This window comes from Neofelis nebulosa, chromosome 6 (genome assembly GCF_028018385.1).
Source record: "Neofelis nebulosa isolate mNeoNeb1 chromosome 6, mNeoNeb1.pri, whole genome shotgun sequence".
Classification (NCBI taxonomy): domain Eukaryota; kingdom Metazoa; phylum Chordata; class Mammalia; order Carnivora; family Felidae; genus Neofelis; species Neofelis nebulosa.
In genome coordinates this window covers 114,934,264-114,957,089 of record NC_080787.1, presented here as the reverse complement: position 1 = coordinate 114,957,089, position 22,826 = coordinate 114,934,264, and the positions used below count along the sequence as shown (strand labels likewise).

The following is a 22,826-nucleotide window of genomic DNA, read 5'->3' as shown; positions in this document are numbered from 1 at the left end:
GCAGATCCTTATAAAGAGGACACTGGTAGTAGACAGAAGCCAGCAATTCAGAGAATAGAATCCCCAGGAAGGAAGGGGCATCCATTGCCTTTGTTAATTGAAGACCGAATTGACGTAGGCAAATTTCTGAGAGAATGTTTGACAATGTCAAATGTGTGTGAGGGAAGAAGCCTGATATTGGAGACTCAGCTATTCATGAGTCAGAGTTAAAGAGAGGAAAGTTTTTAATTGCACTGGAATGCCTTCCGTCATTTGAAACGAGCTGGATCACACAGTTTCTAAATAATCAGATGGTAAGCCAAACCTATGGAAAGACTTTCAACCTTTGGTTAAAGAAACGAGCACAGGCCATTTAGAGAAAATAAAGAGGACAGAACGAGATTTTCCATGACACAAATAGAAAACAAAATAATTTAAAATGAAGTGAACAGCAGTGCTGAGATGAAGTTAATGAACTAATAGTTCAATTGAGACTTTTCTTGTGATTCTGAAGATTAAGTTTATCGTGTGAGAGCTTCAGCGGAATTTCTAGGTCATGTGATGAGATTTCAAGGTCAGATGAAAGCAAATACCCTCAAATGGCTCCTAAGTTCATATTCAGTGTTCCTAGTTTCTTCTATATTTCTTCCTTCTAATGTTTAAAAGCCAATAGTTATTCTTTCCATATTTAAGTTGTTTTTGCCAAGTTTTTCTTCACTTCCAAAGCTAAAAGTAAAGAGTTTCTTTTTTGTATATTCATCCTGGTAAGCTATTTGAACCGAGGCAGTCAAACAGTAGCTTGCATTTTGTCAGCTCAAATATAAAACTTTCTTACATTATGACACTCAGTCCCCTACCTCTCTCTCCCCTTTTTTTCAAAACCATTTGGTGGGTTATCTTTGTCTCTTATTAAAATGAACTTGAAAATTTAAGCTTACATAAAAGTGATACCTCTTATTTTGTCAGGATCCAAGTAAAAAGTACTTTTAACCCAATTAGGTATCCCACAGATTTACCTACACTCTGTTTAAGAGTACAATATTGCACAAAGTTCTTTATTATTTTATTTTTATTTGTCATGAATTCATGTATATGTTATTCACATATAAGCTGTTTGTATCCATAAATTAAGAAATAGATCTTGAGAAATAATCCTAAACTCTGCTTTCTCTCTAATATCTCCAACCCTTGAGAAATGGGTGACTGATAGTAAATAACTATTTACTCCTAATCTTCTCACTACTTTATAAAACACACACAAATACATTGGCACAGAACAAGATAACATAGTGCAGACTTAAAATGGTTTTTAAAAAACTTCACTTTGCCTTATTTTATGTTTTTTTGGTGGGAACCAAAAATCATCAAAACTTCCCTGGTTGCCTCCTGAATCTTTTTGCATCTGAAATTCAGTAAAAATATCTTATTCATAGCCAAATATAATGTATGTATTACTGATTGTTAATTCATGATAAGAGCTGACAGAGCAGCCAGATTTTTTTAAAACATTGCTCTAAGGAAAAATATTTTTGTCTAATAATTTGAATATTTAGCACACCTAGTGGAAATCACAACAGGCAATGCCCAGTATAATCAAATTGGAGGGGCAGCTTGGACTAAACGGAACATTTAATAGAAGAATGAATTTTCATGGTTTACCATTGACTTGTAGAGACCAGGTCAGTGAATGATGTATCGCGAACAGTTACTCCTGTTTGCAAAACTAGGATAAGTCTACCTGTGTTGACCCAGGAAGCTATTAATGAGAAGAGAGAGCCCAACTTTCAGGTCATCTTAAAAGAGCCCAATGAACTGGTAAGGTCTCTTTTAAAATGAACACCTCTTTCAAATGAAGAAAGGCAAAAAAGATGATGAAAGTCAAATACATTGTAATGTTTTATTCTTTGGATAGGTATCCTGAAGAATGCGGTCTTTGCCTTTAGAAAAATGTCAGTTGCTTGGTTTTGGAAAGCTTCAGAGAGTTCCACTTGAAACTCAAAGATAGATCTTATTAATTTCAAATAACTTGAAAGTTGTAAAATTTTTAAAATGAGAAATATACTGGTTTCTTAATGTCTAATAAGATTCATCAGCTCATCCAACAGATAGATTTAAAAAACTTATTATCTTGCAAACATGTATATTTGCTAGAATATGTTTTATTCCTCTTTCTCCTAGTATGTATTGCACAAAATTAGTGATTGGGAATTTAAGAGTAACATCAATCACTAGGAATTTAGTATTCTTGCTCTATATTCTTATTTCAACTTCTTATTAAGTAGGAGTTTGTAATTGTAATTTATTCCTGCTCAAGCTAGCTACTTTTATTTAGGCCCTGACTCATGTAAATTCTTAATGAATTGCACACAGGATTATTATTTTTTCAGTTAGGCACAATGGAAGACTGTGAAAGTGACTGACAAATGGAGATGGGAAGTGCTAAGTTTTCTTAAATTTGGAAGCACTGTGATGTTATTGAATGGAGATGCCTTTGGAGGTCAAGTGAGGACAAGTCTGCTTTTAGGCTACCTCCTCCCCATTTTAGAAAGCAGGCACCAACCCTGTGCTCCAGAAGGGGGCGAAAGAAGTTTGTGTCCTTCCACCTGCAGGTGACCTAATGTGCAAACCGTAGAGTCTGCAACAAAGACTCACCTCTGGGGGGAAGGTACAAACTTGTAGTCAAAAGCCTCCAGGCCCCATCCTAGGTATAGAATCGTTTAGAAAATTGTGAGTGTGACCTGGAATTATTTACACTTTTGTGAATTAAGATTGCTTCCTTACTTATTCTGCAATTATATGAACACTTCCTGCGTGCAAAGAATTGAGGCAACAGATACAAAAATGTTGACGTGGGGGGTGGAGGATGTAATTTTCTATGGAAATAACTATTGTAGCTTTCTTCTGAGTCTCAAAAATTAAAACAGCATATTTGACTTTGTTTTATGATCTCTGAAGTCCCATACAAATCAAAGAGATTTTGACAACCATAGGCAGTAAGTTAAGGCTAAAAGTTGAAACTACAAACATTTATTAGGTTGAATATGAGAATAAAATAAAAGATAAGTATAGTCACCCCTTGATTATTCAAATTGGCTACAGTTTGTGATTATCAATGCCCTTTGATTCTCCTTCCCCTTTCTACCACCAACTATTGAATATTTCTCCGCTCATTAACACCTGTCTAGGAATGGGAAGGTGAAATGCTAATCAGCCCATTTGGTTAATTGTTAGCTGCTATGATCTTTTTTCTTCTATTTTCTTGGTAGGGAAAGGTTGAAATCTTTTACTAAAATGTTGGCTGTGGATTTCTAAACTTTATGTCACTTTTCCTTTTTTTTTTTTTTTTTTTACTCCATAGATAAAAATTCAGATATTTTGTTTTCAGTATGAAATTAAAGAGAATATAAAAATCAAGTAATTCATCAGGTCTCACATGTTTGGAAAATCTTAATCCCCTACAAGGAAGCTTCAAGATTTAATAGTTGCAAGTTTAAGTGTGGCCCTATATAAATAACTGCACTTGCTAAGTGGATTTAGACCAATAGGGAATCACCTTGGGGAAAATGACAGAAGACTACCCTCCCCTTTGCTTCTGGTAGATGTTACAGGACCCTCCCCACACCAAATAAGGGAAGAGGAATGTTCTGAGCATGAAGGGCGCTAAGAATAAATCTGAGCTATCACAGATAAGATTACTTTCAACTCTTTATTTCATGTTTTCTGACATAGACCCCAAGATCTGTAATTATCTTAGGGAAACTGTGGGGGTTTAGGCAGTACTTTCTAGTTTTGTTTTGTTTTGTTTTGGCCTATCTTTCTTTGGGGCTGGAGAGCTGGTGTGTGTGTGTGTGTGTGTGTGTGTGTGTTCCACTAGAGTGCCAAAAAAAAGTGCTGAAGAGTCCTAGGGAAATGAGGCTATTTTTGTTCGAAGCTGATACTTCTGCCTGAGCCACAAGTGCAGCTTGGAAAGGGCTCAGGTTGTTTCCAGGGGGAGAACTCTGCAGAGAAGAGACAAAGTTCAACAGGACAACAAAGGAGCAGCAGAAACAGCCAGGAAAACGAAGAGCCCTCACATTTACACACAGAACCCCCTATCAGAGTTCTCAAATCCTAAAGTATTCTGCAAAGTGCCACTTGACGGGAACTTTTCACCTGCCTTTTCCTTTCTCCAACCACCATGACGGAGATCACTGCTGAAGGTATTGCTACCATTTTCCAATAGTACCGACTAGGAAAAAAAGGTGGAAGTCGATAGTGACATTGACCGTCCATTTGTCGACTTAAATGTTGCTTTTAGATACTTTCTTAATCAATGATTCTATACAGGATTGGAGAAGTGGGTTTCGGTGCTGAGATGCTGATAGATCTGTGTGTTGGGGGAGAGAAGGGGTTTCTCTGAAATTTTGCATGTGGAAACTGTTGTGTGCTATGCCAAAGGCCTCAGGTACCAATTGTAACCGGCCCCTCTATAAATAGCTATGGTCATGTAACATCATGGCTAATATCTAACCTTGCAAAACTTACAAGGCTCAAAAGGATAGAAGCCATGATGAACTTGAAATGTTGCATCTAATATTTAACCATGGAAGAATGATTTTGAGTACTTTTGCTTTATGATATTTTAAAATGCGGATCTTAAATTTGTTTTTCCTTTCTAATTTCAATGTATAAATATGCACACACACGTATATACGATTTATATACAACTTAAGATGTAACTGCCCCCACAAAATTTGTATACATTTTACTATTGGTAGATAGGCAGAGACAAGGTTTGGAAATACACAAAATATAGATAAATATGATTTTAAAATAAAGCAATTCAAATTCTGAATCTTTTCACACACTCATGTCTCTTTTGCATTTACACAAGGAACTCTATCTTTCTATAAAAGTAAATATTTTGTTTCAGTGCTTATTCTGAAAAGGTTTATGCCCTAACTAAAACGCAATTTTTAATTATTCGACCATGGTAGCAATCGTTTCACCTATATGCAAATATATAAATATATAAAAATATTTACATTTCTTAGAATAAAAGGACCCTTTAAAACAACGAAAGCATTTTATATACAGACACAATCCAGTTCTAGTTGGGGTAAAAATCTAAGAGGTGGATCTAAAATTTGCTTCTGACAGCTGTAAGAAAATCAGACAGGTGGTGCTCTCATCAGCTTCCAAGTTGAATGCTGTTCTGGTTTGTTTTTAATTAGACAACTGAAAAATAGAACGTGTGGTTTTGGCTCTTCGCGTAGACGTTAGTATGGACACACAGTGATTTCAGAGTTGGAGATTTTCAGTCAATATTTATAAGAAGAAATGTCTTACTTGTATATTCCACTGAGAAGTTTAGCCTGGCACCCCAAATTAATAAAAACAATTACTGAGAGATTTCTGTTTATCAGGTATTTTTTTCAGGACTTTGTATTTACTTATTTAAACCTCATGCAATTCAATTAAGTCAGCATTATTATCTCCATTTTGCAGAAATAGAAACTAAAACTCAGATGTTCAGTGACTTGCTCAAGACTATGGCATTGCCAAGATTAGAAGCCAGCTCCCTTAGATCTAGTTTGTGTTTCTTCTTTTTTATAAAAGGATATCAGGTTTACTCTTTACCAATTTTAGTTCAGAATTTGCTAACTAAATATAAATAGCAATTTTTCCTATTCTTTAGATATTCTGTATCATGTGGCCTTTAGTTTGTCTTAAAGAGAACTATCTATAACAACTTCTTGCTTCACCCTGCACAAGCTATTAAGATACCTATGGGGCGCCTGGGTGGCTCAGTCGGTTAAGCATCCAACTTCAGCTCAGGTCATGATCTCACGGTCTGTGAGTTTGAGCCCCATGTCAGGGTCTGTGCTGACAGCTCAGAGCATGGAACCTGCTTTGGATTCTGTGTCTCCCTCTCTCTCTACCCCTCCCCCGCTCATGCTCTCTCTCTGTCTCTCTCAAAAATAAACATTAAAAAACATAAGAGACTCTTAAAACTGAAAACAAACTGAGGGTTGATGTGGGGTGGGAGGGAGGGTAGGGTGGGTGATGGGTATTGAGGAGGGCACCTGTGGGGATGAATACTGGGTGTTGTATGGAAACCATTTTTGGCAATAAATTTCATATTAAAAAAAAATTAAAAAGATACCTGTGAATGTGTTTCCCTCCCTATATATGGGATGTGCACATCCAGCTGATTCAGGAGGTCACTTGACCAAAACATTTTTGGTTTGCCTGTGGATGATCTTTGTAGACCTTTGCACTTGATTCATAACTTTTTTTAATGGGAGAATTCTTAATTATTAAATAGAACTTTGGTTTCTGTCTTCTCCATGTGGAGCATCTAAAGGATTTTCAAAAGACTGCCTGGAGTCTCCCATAAAAGCAATTGAATTAGTAATAAATTAAAGTGTAAAAACACCATCCAGTGATGGTCATTTTCCTCTCCTTACCCCCTGCAGTTCATAGGATCTATGTCATTTGAACACCATTGACGTACTTTTTTTTCATTTCTGGAATGATTTATTAATCATATTTCTCAAATAAAAATTAGACTGTCAACTCAAATAGCTGAATTTTTAAGTTTGACACTTCAGTCCTTCTCTGTGGTTATCCAGAGTTTCCTGCACACTTCTCTCCTACACACTTTTCATTGTGTCCTCATGAGTCACACTTTTTTGGGCCCTGGCCACAATAGCCTTCTTTTAGTCTTTCACAGGAGGTGTGCTTTTGTGCAGAACTTTGGTACACATTCTTCCCTTAGTCTGGAATAGTCTTTCGACTCATCTGCTGTATTTCTTTTGTCCCCACTTTTGGGCACATTTCTAAAATGTAAGTACTGTACCAGTAGTCGAGGGCATCTACTGATTACTCTTCCCATCCATTTATCACAAAGCAAGCAAACATCACATAGCACTTATGAAGGTTAGAGCTAGTGTAGCCCCTTGGAGAGCTCTAGTCCACTGGCCTGACCTCAATTTTTGGAAAACTGAGGCTCATACAGATTATACCACTCTCCTATGGTCATTGATAATTAGAGGAAGTCTGAAGATAAAATTCATGTCTCCTATGGCTTATATCAATGCTTATTCAACTATAATGCAGGTCATGTGGATAAACCTTAAGTTTTACTAAGAACCTTAGTAAGAACCTTCATTAACCTTTTATTAAGAACGTTATTAACTGAAGAGTGTTATGCTAAGTGAAATAAGTCATACAGAGAAAGAGAGATACCATATGTTTTCACTCTTATGTGGATCCTGAGAAACTTAACAGAAGACCATGGGGGAGGGGAAGGGAAAAAAAGTTAGAGAGGGAGGGAGCCAAACCATAAAACACTCTTAAAAACTGAGAACAATCTGAGGGTTGATAGGGGGTGGGAGGGAGGGAGGGTGGGGGATGGGCATTGAGGAGGGCACCTGTTGGGATGAGCACTGGGTGTTATATGGAAACCAATCTGACAATACATTTCATATTAACAAAAAGGAACCTTATTAAGAAACTTTATTAAGAACTTTTGTTAAGAACCTTAAGTTCTTTACATAGATTTTCACTGCATGGTCCAAGTTGGATTACTTCATCTGACGGAATGAAGTAATGCTTTTGTGTTTCAGGTACAGAGCAATAGACGAAGTAGAACTAGACCAAAGTTGAAAGCCAAAGGATTTTAGGGAAACAGCATCTTTGATTCTGGCCATGATGAATTAATAAATATAATTATAATAATATTTCACATTTATTTAGAAGACCTTATATGTCAAGCAATGTATGAAGTTTGTTATGTGATCACTGAATCCTCAATTTAACTGAGATAGATATTTTTACTATTGCTATTTATAGAATAAGAACCTGAAGTTCAGAGAGGTTAGGAATTCACCTGAATTTATACAGCTGTATATAGTGTAGCTAGGATTCACATCCAGATCTCTAACCTGAGACATGCTGAATACTTCTCCTTGGTGTGTGAGACTGTTAGCCTAGTGTGGTTTCAGAGGCTGATGGGGGCCTACGCTAGGCCCTTATTCTACTATGGCCCATGCTAGGTTGATCAGGTATAATCAGGCCACAGACTGGATCAAACTCAAAGAGTGCCAGGGCTTAGGACTATAAATAGCCTCTACCTTCTTTCCAGAGGCCTAGTTATTCCTAGACAAGTGCCAGAGTTAGCGCCCCTATGAGTCTCATTGTGAATTTTCAACCACCAATTTCAGCATTTGACAGCATATAGCATTATGTAAAACTACCTTTTGAGTACTTTTAATAATGAAGTATAGTTAATTCTTCATAGCTTTTTTGAAAACATAGAAACCTTTTTAAAAGTTGATGAAATATGTAATGTTTTAAAATTGCCAGGTAACTAATATACAAATTATGCATTACTATAATATTTATATAACTGTGTTCTCTGGGTCTAAGGACCTTTAAAACATAGGAAAGTACAAATTTTTATGTAATAGACTCAAGTTGGTAGAGATCCTATTTATAATTAACTTATAATTTACTAGAATGCTTAGTTAAGGGAAATTCTGTAAAAAAGTTAGAAGTTATGTCAAACTCTCAACTTAAATTATATAATTTCAGGATTCAGGAGATGGTTTGTTGTACTAAGTAGGGGATTGTTTCCTCTCTTTTAGCTCAACCATGTTTTACTGCTTCTGTAACAAACCTGTGATAAGATTTGATGTTCAAAATTTAGAGTGAAAATAGTAATTTATTTTGCACAATGCACTGCTTCAACAGATTCTATAGCACCTCAGTGGCAATTGTCATTCTCAAGAAAAGAGGTCAAGAATTCACAACCGGACTAATTAACTATGCACACAAGTTATGTCACCTAGAGCAATAGACGGTGAAATTACAAGTAGGAGGAGATCCAGATTATATATTTGTGTTTATCTTGCCAAATCAAGAGTGGCTATTTTGGCCCAAGTAGAGATGACTTGGGTTGGGAGGTGGAGGAAGAGGATGAAGCACTAGGTTCAACACCTAATGACTTCCAAATTATGTTCTCCTGTTCAAAAAAAGTGATATACCACATATAGAATGTCTACACCACATATAGAATTTTTAGTTCTAGGAACACATTTAAATTTTTTTTTTTGATGTTTATTTTTGAAGGAGAGAGAGAGACAGAGCATGAGGGGGGAGGGGCAGAGAGAGGGAGACACAGAATCTGAAACAGGCTCCAGGCTCTGAGCTGTCAGCACAGAGCCCGACGAGGGGCTCGAACCCATAAACCACTAGATGATGACCTGAGCCGAAGTCGGAGGCCCAACCGACTGAGCCACCCAGGCGCCCTCAGGAACACATTTAAAATTTTTTTTTTTCAACGGTTTTTATTTATTTTTGGGACAGAGAGGGACAGAGCATGAACGGGGGAGGGGCAGAGAGAGAGGGAGACACAGAATTGGAAACAGGCTCCAGGCTCCGAGGCATCAGCCCAGAGCCTGACGCGGGGCTCGAACTCACGGACCGCGAGATCGTGACCTGGCTGAAGTCGGACGCTTAACCGACTGCGCCACCCAGGCGCCCCCCCCCCCAGGAACACATTTTAAAATTGACATTGACAAGAGAATATATTTGGAGGAGGATCATGATCATAACAGGCACAGTTACATGAAAAGACTTTTGCACAGGTTGTTTAAAGTGTAGATTGGCGGGGAAGAGACAATGCAAAAATCAATAGATAAAAAGTCTGGAAGCCACAGAAAGGCAAACTCTTGGGAAAATATAAGGCAAAACCTAACCAACCATTAAAATGAGAGCTAGAACTAACTCTTCAGATTGAAAACCAATAACAATAACAAAAACAAAAACAAAACCCAGAATAAAGAGAAACAAAAGAAAAGCAGTGAATGGAACACCGTCTCTAATTATCAAGTAATAGACGGATGAGGAGTATGCTAAAAACTACACCATAGCAGGCAGTCAGCAAAATCCAGGCTATGGGAACCTCTGCAGTACAAACAACAAAATTCCTTCACATAAGTTACTACAAACAAAAAGAGATGTCAAGGAAACCTATAAAACCAAATGTGAAAATAAAACAACCTATCATAATGTGTATAATTAATGGATCATGATTCAAACAACCTTAAAAAATTTCAATTAAATAATTGGGAACTCCCCACACTTCGAATATTTGATGATAGTGATGATGACCTTGTCTTTAGGGATGACCATATTGTGGTATGTTTTAAAACTTCTTATATTATTTGGAGATACATACTCAAATATATATGAATGAGACGATGCAATGTTTGAAACTTCCTTTTAAATAATATTCCACAGAGGAATGTCAATGGGCTGTGTGTGGCATAAGATTGACCATGACTTGATTATATCGAGGCTGATGATGGGTTCATTACAACATTCTGTTTTGTGAATATTCAAGTTTTTCCTTAATAAAGAGCTAGGGGGAATAAAAGAACAGAGCTGGTGTATTTAGTAAATACTTTTAGTAACAATTTACTTTTTGTTATATACATGGGTCAATGAATCCATTGACCACCAAATTTATTTGTAAGTGCAAATTACTGTCTAAATTAACAGTCTGCTGTCATTGAAATGGAAACCAAATATGCTTGTATTAGACAGAGGGGTCCAAACATGTGTATTACATTTTTAATAGCAGAAAAAGAAACAATGCTTTTTAAATATATCTGTTATGATGTGGGAATTTGGAGGTTCGTTTCATATCATTTCTCAAAATTATTAGTGACATTACTTAGACATCTTAATTAGTAACAGATCATTTTCAAGATGGTCCATGTGAAAACCTGAGAAGAAATTAAAAACCCAAGAGGTCAATATGAGGCAAAGAAAAATAGTTCCAAAAAATGCTGTAGTCAGGAACATGGTATTTACTGACAGGGTATTAAGGACCAAGTCTTGCATGAATATCTTTTAAAAATATCACAGAAACAGTGAAAGCCTAAAAGGCCTTTCACATAAACCTGATTAGTCTGATTCTAAAACTTCTCAATCTTCTTTCCTGCTCAACTTGAATTTAGAAAAAGAGAAGAAAAGCAAATTGTGAAAACCAGTGGGTGACATAATTCAATGAAAGAGAGGACAAGGAGTGCAGAGCTGAGAGAGAACAGCATTAAAACAATTAAAGGCAGTATGATAGAGTACAACGTGCATGGAGTTTATTTTATTTATTTATTTATTTATTTATTTATTTATTTATTTTTAGCGTTTATTTATTTTTGAGACAGAGAGACAAAGCATGAACGGGGGAGGGTCAGAGAGAGGGAGACACAGAATCTGAAACAGGCTCCAGGCTCTGAGCTGTCAGCACAGAGCCCGACGCGGGGCTCGAACTCACGGACCGCGAGATCATGACCTGGGCGAAGCCGGCCGCTTAACCGACTGAGCCACCCAGGCGCCCCTGCATGGAGTTTAAGTCAGAAATCTGGGTTTCAGCAGTAGTCCCACTTCTTAACCATACACTGGGGGAGGATGAGGAGCCTCATGGGAGGGGCCGAATAATAAGGCCAGAAGAATGTTTTCAGATACAGAAAATGTATCTTTTTAGTGTCAACCTTTGCTGGGTTCCATTAAGAAGCTTTTTGTTGTAGCTTTTGTTATTATTTCTAAGAGTGATTCTTTTTTTTCTATCACATTTTAAGCACACAGCACCCATTGAAGATGTTCTGTTTGGCAGTTTAAATGCTACTTAATTTTTTTCCTGTTTGTTTTTGGTCATCATTGTGACTCTGATTTATAAAACCATGCTACTTTTACAATGCAAAAATGAATTGAGCCTATTCAGCTATTATTCTAAAGGCTTAGGAATCCTTAGAGACTTAAAGCCTTCAATGCTGTTTGCATTAATTTTTAATCAGTTAACAATATTTAATATAAGGGAAATATAAAATGGTGCAACTAAGCAATTTTAAGGCGGTCTGTGCTGACCTTTGGGTTGAATATATCAATTTGAAAAGAGAATGCATACATAGATTTTCCAGTTAAGCTTTTGGTTTTACAGTTATGGAGTTTAAATCATTACTCTTTTCTTCCTTCAAATAAAAAGAAATACTTTAGCAAAATGTTTAATATTTTTTAAAAAAAATAAGTATTATTTAAAGCAACATATTTAAAATGAGAAATTTAGGGGAAAACCTTTATCTGGAAACCATGCATTAGCATAATACAATAATTCCAAGTTTATGGAGTTTAGATTCTGTTCAACTTAAAGTTCTAGGAAGATCTAGCAAAGTTAAGTTTTGCATCCCAAATTCCCACTTTCTCTGAATTACATGAGTACCATGAATAATTTCTCATAGGAAGTGCTATTTGAGTGTCACATGAACATGTATTGCCCCAAGTGAGGGTTAAGCAGAGATCGATGAACTTTCTGGTCCAAGAAAAGATAGTATTTTCCATCTTCAAAGGAAGTTAAAAAGAATATCCTTGGCAAATGTGTAATGAATAAAGTCCTGCTTCTCTCTGTACTAGTTATGCTCTCTAAACATCAAACATCTCCACATCTCTGTGCCTGAAGTCAAGCTGTCAAAAGCACACGGAATTTACGATTTTGAAAGATCCTTTGGTATGTAAATGAGCTGTTTCCTCATAAACCATTGAGTCCATCTCACTTATGATGTACTTCGTATTACATTTAAATATGTATGGTTCATATAGTTTCTAATTCGGTATCTGTGGCAAGGGCTGGGGTATATGGTCTTCACTTAAAGCTACAATCTTTTAATCTAGAAGAACAAAGATAATTTATGTTCTGCAACCTGCTTTTTAGCAGGGCACGTGAGGCTAGAACTTGCTGTTAGAGACTGGTTTTATCATTGCTACTCATTTGCTCTTTCCTCCTCCTCTCCCCTACACAGGTTAATGAAATGCTGAGAAAGAAACAAAAGAAAGAGCTCTTAATATAATATACACATCATATATACAACTTAGGGCATTGGTGAGCTTATGGATGTAAGAGAATCATTTTCTACTTCTTTATACTTTGAAAACATTTTTAGCAAGATTTCCCTGGAAAATTTATTGTTGCTTGCTAAAATAAATCATCATATGACTCAGAGAATTTTCTGTTTGTGGTAGACAGTTGATACGACATCAAAACAAAAATGGTAATTATAAAGTGACATTTCTTTGACCTCTAGTGCCAGAGCTATTATTTTTATCCATCGTTATTCTTATTTTACTTATGTATAATTGCCTGAGGGAAAAGAATGTGGTATAAAATCTAGAAGTTACCACAGTATGGTGAAATGCCAAGTTTGTGAATTTAAATATGCAGAAGCATTAGGCATTGCATTTAGAGAAAAGCAAACAAAGAAAATACATCTATTTGAAATATAACAAAATTATAGACTCTGTGGTATTAATTACCAACCTATAATTAGGTTTATAAGGCAGGAGGTCATGTCGGAGTTTCAGTTGTAGTCAATATTTTAGAACCTATTGTGTCCCAAGCTGAATACCAGACAATGGGGAAATGAAGAGATATAATACGAAGTCCCTGATTCTGATACAGTAGATTGAAAAACAAACAGAAAAGGGCAAAAGATAATCATTAGATTGAAGACTGAACAGATTTAAAAACATAAACTCCAGTTTGGATTTATGAATGATGAGTTATTTGATCTAGTTGACAAAATCATGCTATTGTTCATAAATCTTATGATCAGTGAGGACACATTGAAACTTGCTTTAAAAAGTAACTTTAGAATGATTGAGTGTCCTATTCTTCACTCTGGTAATTTGCAGTGCACATGCCATTATTGGACCAATAATGAAATCGCTGGCCAAAGTACAGAGATCATGAATAGGTTTGATCAATGAAGAGATGAAAGAAAAAGAGATAAGGGGTAGGTAAGAATTAGTGGTCTGTGGGATGAGGCCCTAGGACGGTCAAGGTACAGAGTTACCTGGCTAAGAAACTGGATAAAAATCCTGGTTTAAACACTCTAGTTTTGTTAAGGCCCCCTATTGCTGTATCATGGAAAAGGATGGATGTCTTACATTCATGACTTATTTTGAACCAGTAGTTTGATATAATCCCTAGTTTTTGGCCCTCTGATGTGAGTGTGCTCCCAGTATTTGTATGTCCATTGCTGTTTTTGATCCTCAAAAACCCTACTTGAGCTCAGTTTGTATTTTGGGAACACTATTTTCAATTCATGAAAAAAAAAAATGAAATAACACTGTCATAAAAATGACCACTAAATGACTTTCTTCAGGTTAATGATGAGAAATCAGTTGTTACAAACTAATTTTGTGGTCACTGTTGTTCTAAGTGCTATGGGAACTGGTGTTATAGGCCAGTGGTCTTGTTATGGTGTCCTGTAAAGGCACTAAGCATTGAGGGAAGGCAAGAGGGTTTTTGAGATACTAGGGAAAGGCCTTTATCAAAGAAAGGATGAAGAGACATGATCCTTAGTCCAAAGTTCAGAAGACATGACGAGGAAGTACCTAAGGTAGCAGAAATGGCTAGATTTAAGTAGTAACTCAGCAGAAACCTCTAAAGACTTTGCTTACAGTGACTGAAAGGGTTATATTAGAAATAATAGCTTTGGCAGGTCTCAGGAAGTTTTGCTTATCTCTTGAATCAAGTAGACCAGGTTTACTATTCAGTTTCTGCCCAGTCTTTGGATCTAAAAACCTTGCAGGTCCTGACTAGAATTGTCTTGTCATAACTGTAATACAGCCTGGGTCCCTGTCTTTGAGTGCCATAGGATCTCAATAACCAGGTGTTTTGGAACATGGTGTCCTTATCTTTGTCCCTTTCCTCTGTCATTCATTTATGGATGGAAAGGGACAAACCTGCTGGCACACTCAAAGATATTTAATAAGTATGTGCACTTCAAGAAGTTGCTTTGGCCGGTAACTGTGCTAAGTCTGTGGATGAAATGTGAAATATATGTAAACCAGCCCTCAAGGGAAGATGAGATAATTGTAGAAATAACTATATGAGAGAAGGCTGTCAGTTGCCTAAAAGAAGTACAGATAAAATTATATATAAAAACTGTGAGATAGTTTCCTGGGTTTCTCGTCACTCAAGTTTAAAGTAGACACCATTTACACATATGAAATAACTAGAGTATAAATTAATGTGTAACAAAGAAATCAAATGTTTTGAGATACGAGTGTCAGGAAAACCCGAGAAGCAGGAGAATAAATGGACATGGTTGATCAGAGACTATTATTAAGTTAAAACTTGAAAGGTACTAAAGGAGGTGCCTGGATGGCTCAGTTGGTTAAATGTCTGACTCTTGACTTCAGCTGAGGTCATGATCTCATGGTTTGTGAGTGTGAGCCCCAGTTGGGCTCTGGGCTGACAGTGTGAAGCCTGCTTGGGATTCTCTCTCTCTCTCCCTCTCTCTCTGCCCCTCCCCCACTCACACTTTCTCTCTCAGAATAAATAAGAAATGTTTAAAAACAAATAACTTGAAGGATATTTCTAAATGAAAGAACAGGAGCATAAAGGAAAATCAAAGAATTAAGTTTTCACCAACATCCCTAGATCCTAAAAGTTTCAGGTTAATATATCTAGCAAACAATTATTTAATATATTTTTACTAATACCTTGGTTTCATGCTCTATGTGAGAGCATCAAAGCTGGAGGAGTCATCCTCTATTAGCATTTGAGGCAGGAGAATTAGTCAAAGATCTTTCCAAGACATTGCAGGATAGTAGCACCTGTCACCATCATTTTAACTCCACAAACAATTACAGACATCTTCCAATGGAGATGCTAACTACACCCCAGTGAGCAACCAACAAGAACCTAAGGCAAAGATGAGCATAAATTCTAATGGTTGTGAAGGAGGTGGGATTAAAGTACTCAACTATGAGAAACTGCTGACTTAGTTATCTTCCAGTTCTACACAGAAGATTCTTTTAGGCCAATATAAGAGATTTGGATTAGTGAGATCTTTTTAATATTTTCCAGTCAGTTACCAACTAAGAGTTTGTATAACATCTATGGTATATACCATCTATTTCAATGATTAGAAAATTATTTGGGATAGAATGAAATCCTTACTGAAATATAATTATATTTGGCTGTCTTGATTTGCACTTATAATTCTGTAGTAGAAAGGGAAAAAAAAGATGATAATTTTAAAGAAGTGTGGGGCAAAGGGATTCACAAACCAAATGGAATGACCCAATTTTCTCTGGAGAAAAATCCGTGAAAGGTGATGGCTTATTTTCTGTGTCCTCGAGCTAATGAGTTAAGAAGTGACAGCATAATTTGAAGAGAGGCACAGGTGGAAACATCTCTGATAGGTAAACTGAAAGATAGTACTTTGCAAAATTGCCTCTCATACAGTATTACAGAAGCTAAATAATAAACTTGAGAGTGGATTATATGTCCTTACTTCATAGTCAACTGATATTGTGACATATTGAACTCTGCGTGTCTGCTTAAAGTACTTCCAGTGTTTCTTTAATTCCTTGCAACACTACCAAGATGACAAATATGTTTTCCAATATTGCAGGAACTCACTTAAAATTAAGCTGTTAGGTAACACTGACCTAGAAGCCAGAATGCACAAGAACTCTAAGTGAAAAAAAATTCGATAACTGTGGCAATGTTTTAATAACAGTGTCCCACTTGGTTTTCAAGAGACCAGCCACCTCATCAGTTCAGTGTTAAAAAATATTATGAGTCATCACAGTTTTTAAAATACTAAAAAAGAAACTTTTTGTAAAATACAGGCACTGAAGCTGCATAAATCATATGTATTTATATATCATTTACTAAACAATAAGGAAATGATATCCACATAACCAATATCCAGGTCAGGAAACAATGTTTCCATTACCTCTGAAGAATATTCCCATCTGTTACCCACCCACTGACTCTAATTTTGGTTTTGCTTTCCAATCAAGATTTCTCTTTGTCCATCCCTTTCTCCACAGGGAACAACTATTCTGATTTTTTTGATAACAATTTTTTTACTTTGCTTTATGGTTTTATGACCTCCACATCCATAAATGATATAGTTTAGTTTGGCCAAGTTTGTTCTTTCTATAAATGGAACCACACAGCATGCATTATTCTGTGCATAATTATTGCTGCATTAATTCAACACTATGTTTGTAAGACTCATCTATTTTGTTGTATGTAGTTGTAGTTCATGTTATTCTTGCTGCACAGTATTCCACTGTATGATTGTCATAATTTATTTATCCACTTGAATGTTTTAAAGTTGAGAGGCTGTTATGAATGATACTGTTATGATCATTTTTTTTTCTTTCTAGCTTTAATATTCTCTGGTTCTATCATCAATGTGTATTTATTTCATGGCACTATGCTCTGTGTTAAAAAGGTGAATTCAGCATAAAGAAGATACCTTGTTTACTCAGATTGGGTCGTATATATTATCATTTAAATCTAGTTGAAAAACATAGAGAAAGTGTGACCTCAGTGGCCATCTACTAGACATGCCTTAACTTGTTTTTCAGAAGAAATTGATGTATCCCTATAAGATATATAAAATAAAATGGGTATTTGGGAGAGCAGGGAGAGAATGAATAGAATAGTAAGAACTTCTCGAAGATAAAGAAGTAATCCTCAATGTATAATGACCCCAATTTGAGACTGTACAGGAAGCAACCCAAAAGTTGACATTTTTTTAAGTTTGTTTACTTATTTTGAGACAGAGAGAGAGAAAGTGCAAGAGGGGAAGGGACAAAGAGAGAGGGAGAGAGAGAATCCTAAGCAGGCCTGCATTGTCAGCGCAGAGCCAGATGTGAGGCTCAAACTCATGAACCATGAGATCAAGACCTGAGCTGAGATCAAGAGTCATATGCTTAACCAACTGTACCACCCAGGCACCCCTCAAATTTGACATTTAGACCCAGCATAATCTGGCATAAAAAAGAGATTGTTCAACAAATATTATTGAATGAAGGTGTATGGAGGTCAGGAGCTCAACATATGCATACAGAAACTCATTCACTTCTTCCCAGTTATTCCTCTGACCCTGCAGAATTTTGTCTTTTTCCTCTTTGCTCAGTCTCTAACTTTTAGATTCCTCATTTCTTGATTTCATATTTTCTTCCTTATTCCCACTGTTCCTGCTTTAATTTAAACTCCTATCATTTCAGATTTGGATCCCTGTATGTGACACATTGTATTTTTCACAAGCAGCAGTGGCAATATTTCCCACCCCACTTTCTCTTCTCATAATGTGATCTTGACTTTTTTTTCACTGAGAAGTGAGGTCTATTTTTCCTCCTCTTGAATCCAGAGAGACTCATCTGATCACCTCAACAGATAAAATACAATAAAAATGATACTGTATGGCTTTCAAAGATAGATCATAAAAATGCCAGTCGGTCTGTCTTGCTCTCTTGGGATATTTACTTTTGAAACATGCTATAAGAAGCTTAAGCACCCTGTTGGGAGAACCATAATGAGAGAAACAAATCCTTGGCTGATAAACCCAGCTAAGCTCCCTGTTAACCAGCACCAACTTTTCAGCCATATGAGTGAGCCATCTTGAAAATGGATCCTGCAGTCCCCAGGCGAGACCCCAGGTGATACTTGTGGAGCAAAGACAAATCATACCTGCTGAACTCTAACTAAATTGCATATCTCTGAGAAAAATGAGTGATTATATAAGTTTGAGGCCACTAAGTTTCGGAATGTTTTATTATGCACCAATACATAACTGCTACACTATTACCGTGACATAAGCATCCATCTAATCTCCTGACCCCTAACCCATCTTCCACATGACTACCAAATTAAATCTATAATTCTATACCACCCATTGTCTAGTGGTAACTTACAGCTGCTTCAGCCAGATTCAACATGATGTTAGTCAATTGAAAAATTGTTATATTTCTACAACTTTATCATTCATTTGTCCACACATTCATTACTTTAGCCAAAAATATTTAAGGAATGTTAGCTATTATAAAAGTGTTCTAGTCCCTGGAGGTATGTTCATTGAAAAAAGAAAAGAAGAAGAAAAAGAGGAAGAAGAGGAAGATGTAGGAGAAGAAGGAAAAGAAAGAGAGGAAGAAGTAGGAGGAAGAGGAAGAGAAGAAGGAAGGGAAAGAAAGGAGGAGAAGAAAGAAGGAGGAGAAGGAAAAGAAGAGACAGAGAGAGAGGAAAAAAATTCCTGCTGTTGAAAGACTCACTGAACCAAATTCTCAGTTATACCCCACTTGGAGATTCTGCAAATGTGAATGGGCATTTTTTTTTTGGCGGGGGTTGGTGGGGATTTAGTGTGCTTAAAATATGTCTTGATTGTGGACCAAGGAATTTAAATTTGTAAGATCTCCACACAATAATTTACAGAACAGGCCTAAGCAACACCTTGCATAGAGTAGTGCTCACATAATGTGTATGGATTGATAAAGAATAGAGAGAAGGGCACATGGCTGGATCAGTTGGTTGAGCACTCAGCTCTTGATTTCAGCTCAGGTCATGATCTCATGGTTTGTGGGATAGAGCCCTGTGTCAGGCTCCGAGCTGACATCACAGAGCCTGCTTGGGATTCTCTCTCTGCCCTTCTATTTCCCTCCCCCACACTCTCTCTCTCTTTAAAAAAAAAAAAAAAAACTTTAAAAAAGAATAGAGGGAATATTAGTTATGGCGTATAGAATAATGACCATCTAGGATATCCATGCCTCAATCCCCAGAATCTGTGAATATGTTATCTTACATGGCAAAAGGGAATTTGCAGATGTGATTATATTAAGTACCTAGAGATGGAGAGATTATCCTGGGTTACCTGGATGGCTTAAACTAACCACATGAGTTTAAAAGTGGAGAATGTTCTTGGTTGTGGTTAGAGGCAGATGCGATGTCAAGATCTGACCAGCCACCAGTAGCTTTAAAGATGGGAGAAGAGGCCATAAGCCAAGGAGCACAGTAGTCTGCAGAACCTGGAAAGGGCAAGGAGACTGATTCTCCCCTGGTCCCCCAGGAAGGAACGTAGCCTTGCAGACACCTTGATTTTAGCCCCTTGAGACCTATGATGGACTTCTGAGTCCCAGAACTGCACGATATAAATTCATGTTATTTCAAGCCATCAAGTTTGTGGCCATTTGTTATGTTAGCAGTAGAAAACTAATATGCTGCTGCCTATCTGATTACTGTAAGTCAGTCTTATACGCTGAGACAAATTTTCAGAGGGCACATATAAAGTTGACATAGAAGAAAGGCAAATTTATTTTCCACAATGTATTTTTACATAAGTCACTTTTTAAGTAAATAAGTCTCCCCTTTATATAAGAAACCTGAGACTAAAAAGAAGCCTCATTTTCAAGGTCACAGAACTCATTATTGGGACAATTAACAATAATTAATAACTATTCTTTCTGCAGAAATGCATACTGAATTTCCTTCCAATAAACTTGTAACATTTCCCCCCTAATAATAAGCAAAGTTAGACAGACACGTCATTTGATTTGTCTCTGTCATCAATGGATAATTGCAAATCTTTGGAAAGAGGATTGTAATTCGTGCAATATTTATTCCTTCTTAATATCTCTACAGTTAATCTGCTTACATTCAATACTATGAATATTTCTGAAACACAAATTGTTATTTAATCAATAACACTTGTATATTTATCTAGTCACCTACACACAATATATAATACATGTTGTCCACACCGTCTTTGGATGATTGTAGAGTGAACTTCTTCAAAAGGCTCTCTTAGTTCTTAAATGAGGACATCTTGCCCTTCTTTGGAATGGGTATCCTTCACCTGCGTAGGTTTGTACACACCAGGAAGGTATGTACATTTTCCGCTGGATAAGGGCCTATTAATAGAAAACTGACACTACAGCAGTTAAAAAAAATCAGGTCAGAGATTAATTTCATGAAACCCACAGTCATGTCAGCTAAACATGATCTGTTTGAGGTAGGCGAAAAATGTGTGATCACTTTGCTTGCTGTTCAAACTAAAATAAATATGTCTCCCTTTTATATTCGGATTCTGAGACATTCTGTCATTTAGAGTTTCTAAAGTATTCTTGCATAAAATTTCTGCAGATTTTCAACTACTAACACAATCTTTGTGCTTAAACATCTTCCCAATAAGGTCAATTAAAGAAAAAAAAGTGATCAGAGTGTGGAATACAGGAAGATATGAGAAATTAGCTTAATTAAAATTGTTGACGTAATAAAAGTTAGAAAAGAAAAACTTGGAATTAAGTAAACATGAAATTAGATTTATAGGAAAACAAACTTGCCTTAGTTTGACCTGAAAACAATAGTTTCCACTACAGGGCAGAATGCAGGTAGACAGACATACCTTTGTTGATAAATATGAAAGGAAAATTTTCAGAAGCAACAGAGCAAAATTGTAAGTGGTAAGAAACCATAAATACATAGTGTTTGTGTAGTATTTACATAATATAAATGCATACAAACATTTATATAGTATAAATGCACGTAAACATTTATATAGTATATATGCATACAAATATAAAGTATACATAAATTTCACTTGTGATGCATAGAGTAAGATATGCATGTAAAGTTTTTATTTTAATAAATATTGAGTTCCTACAACATAGAGACACTGTCATGAAGCACTAAAATAAATTATTTGATCAACATATTACAAAAGATATAATATTGTGGTAGAAAGATTTTTAATAAATATAATTAAAATAATTTTAAAAACCTTTATTTTAAGTATAATAGCTTAAGGTTAGTAGCTAGTAAAGGCATTTTTACTCTAGAATAATTTTGCAGGCATGTCTTGTTTTTCTAAATTTATACTCTATATATAATCTTTGAATTAATATTAAAAGAATTAACCTGAAGTTATTAAAAAATATAACTAAGTATTGCCCCATAGTAGTACTTATGTTCTATGAATGGTGGTGTGTTCGAAGTAGGAAGTGATATAAACATACTTAGACCCATGCCTTCCAAACTTTGATGTGCATATGAATCAGCTGGGAATTTTTCTAAAAAGCAGGTTCTTATTCAGTAGGTTTGGGATGGGGCCCGAGAGTCTGCCTTTCTAACAAGCTCTCAGGTGCTGAGAATGCTACTGGTCCATGGACCACACTTTAAGAATATACTATGGTATTTTAAGAAGTGCATAGATAAAAATTCTGCTTTTGGTTTTAGTCTCTAATTTTTCAACTGAAATGAATAAATCATGGATATCCTGGTTTATCCAAGGACCAAAAAGGAGGAATAATTTATTATTTATTCTTTATTTGACTCTTTGAAGAGTGTGTATGAACCCTTTTAAGAAAAAGGTTCAAGGCCTCCAGGTGGCTCAGTCAGTTAAGTGACTCTTGATTTAGACTCTGATCATGATCTCATGGTTCATGAGTTGAAGCTCCATGTCAGGCTCTGTGCTGACAGTGTGGAGCCTGCTTGGGATTCTCTCTCTCCCTCTGTATATGTCCCTCCCTCACTCATGCTGTCTGCCTCTCTCCAAATAAATAAGCTTAAAAAACAGAAGAAGAGAAAAGGTTCATGATGTTGGGTTAATTGTTTGCCATCCAACTTGTATATAGTGGCAAATACTCTAAATTCTGTAAACTAAAAAGAATTTTTTACCTGTTAATGATATTTCTGTGATTGTTTATAAAAACTTAGATTTTGAGGGTATCTGGGTGGTGAAGAATTTATTATTTATTTTTTATTTGACCCTCTGAAGAGTGTGTATGAACCCTTTTAAGAAAAACGTTCAAGGCCTCCAGGTGGCTCAGTAGGTTAAGCCTCCAACTCTTGATTTTGACTCAGGTCATGATCTCACCATTCATGAGATTGAGACCTGTGTCTGCCTCTGTGCTGATGGTATGGAGTCGGCTTGGATTCTCTCTCTCCCTCTCTGCCCCTCCCCTGTTCATGCTCTCTTTCTTTCTCTCTCAAAATAAGTAAA

General features: G+C 36.2%; 1 protein-coding gene across 1 annotated transcript in view; it reads left to right on the top strand.

The window, feature by feature from the left end:
- Positions 1 to 3,883: 3,883 nt before the first annotated feature.
- TRDN (triadin) overlaps positions 3,884 to 22,826 on the top strand; it is a 393,952-nt gene continuing 375,009 nt past the window's right edge. Inside the window, exon 1 of the mRNA XM_058735145.1 lies at positions 3,884 to 4,178. Coding sequence (XP_058591128.1) covers positions 4,157 to 4,178 — 22 coding nt within the window. The 5' untranslated portion in view covers positions 3,884 to 4,156. The remainder of the gene's footprint in view (positions 4,179 to 22,826) is intronic.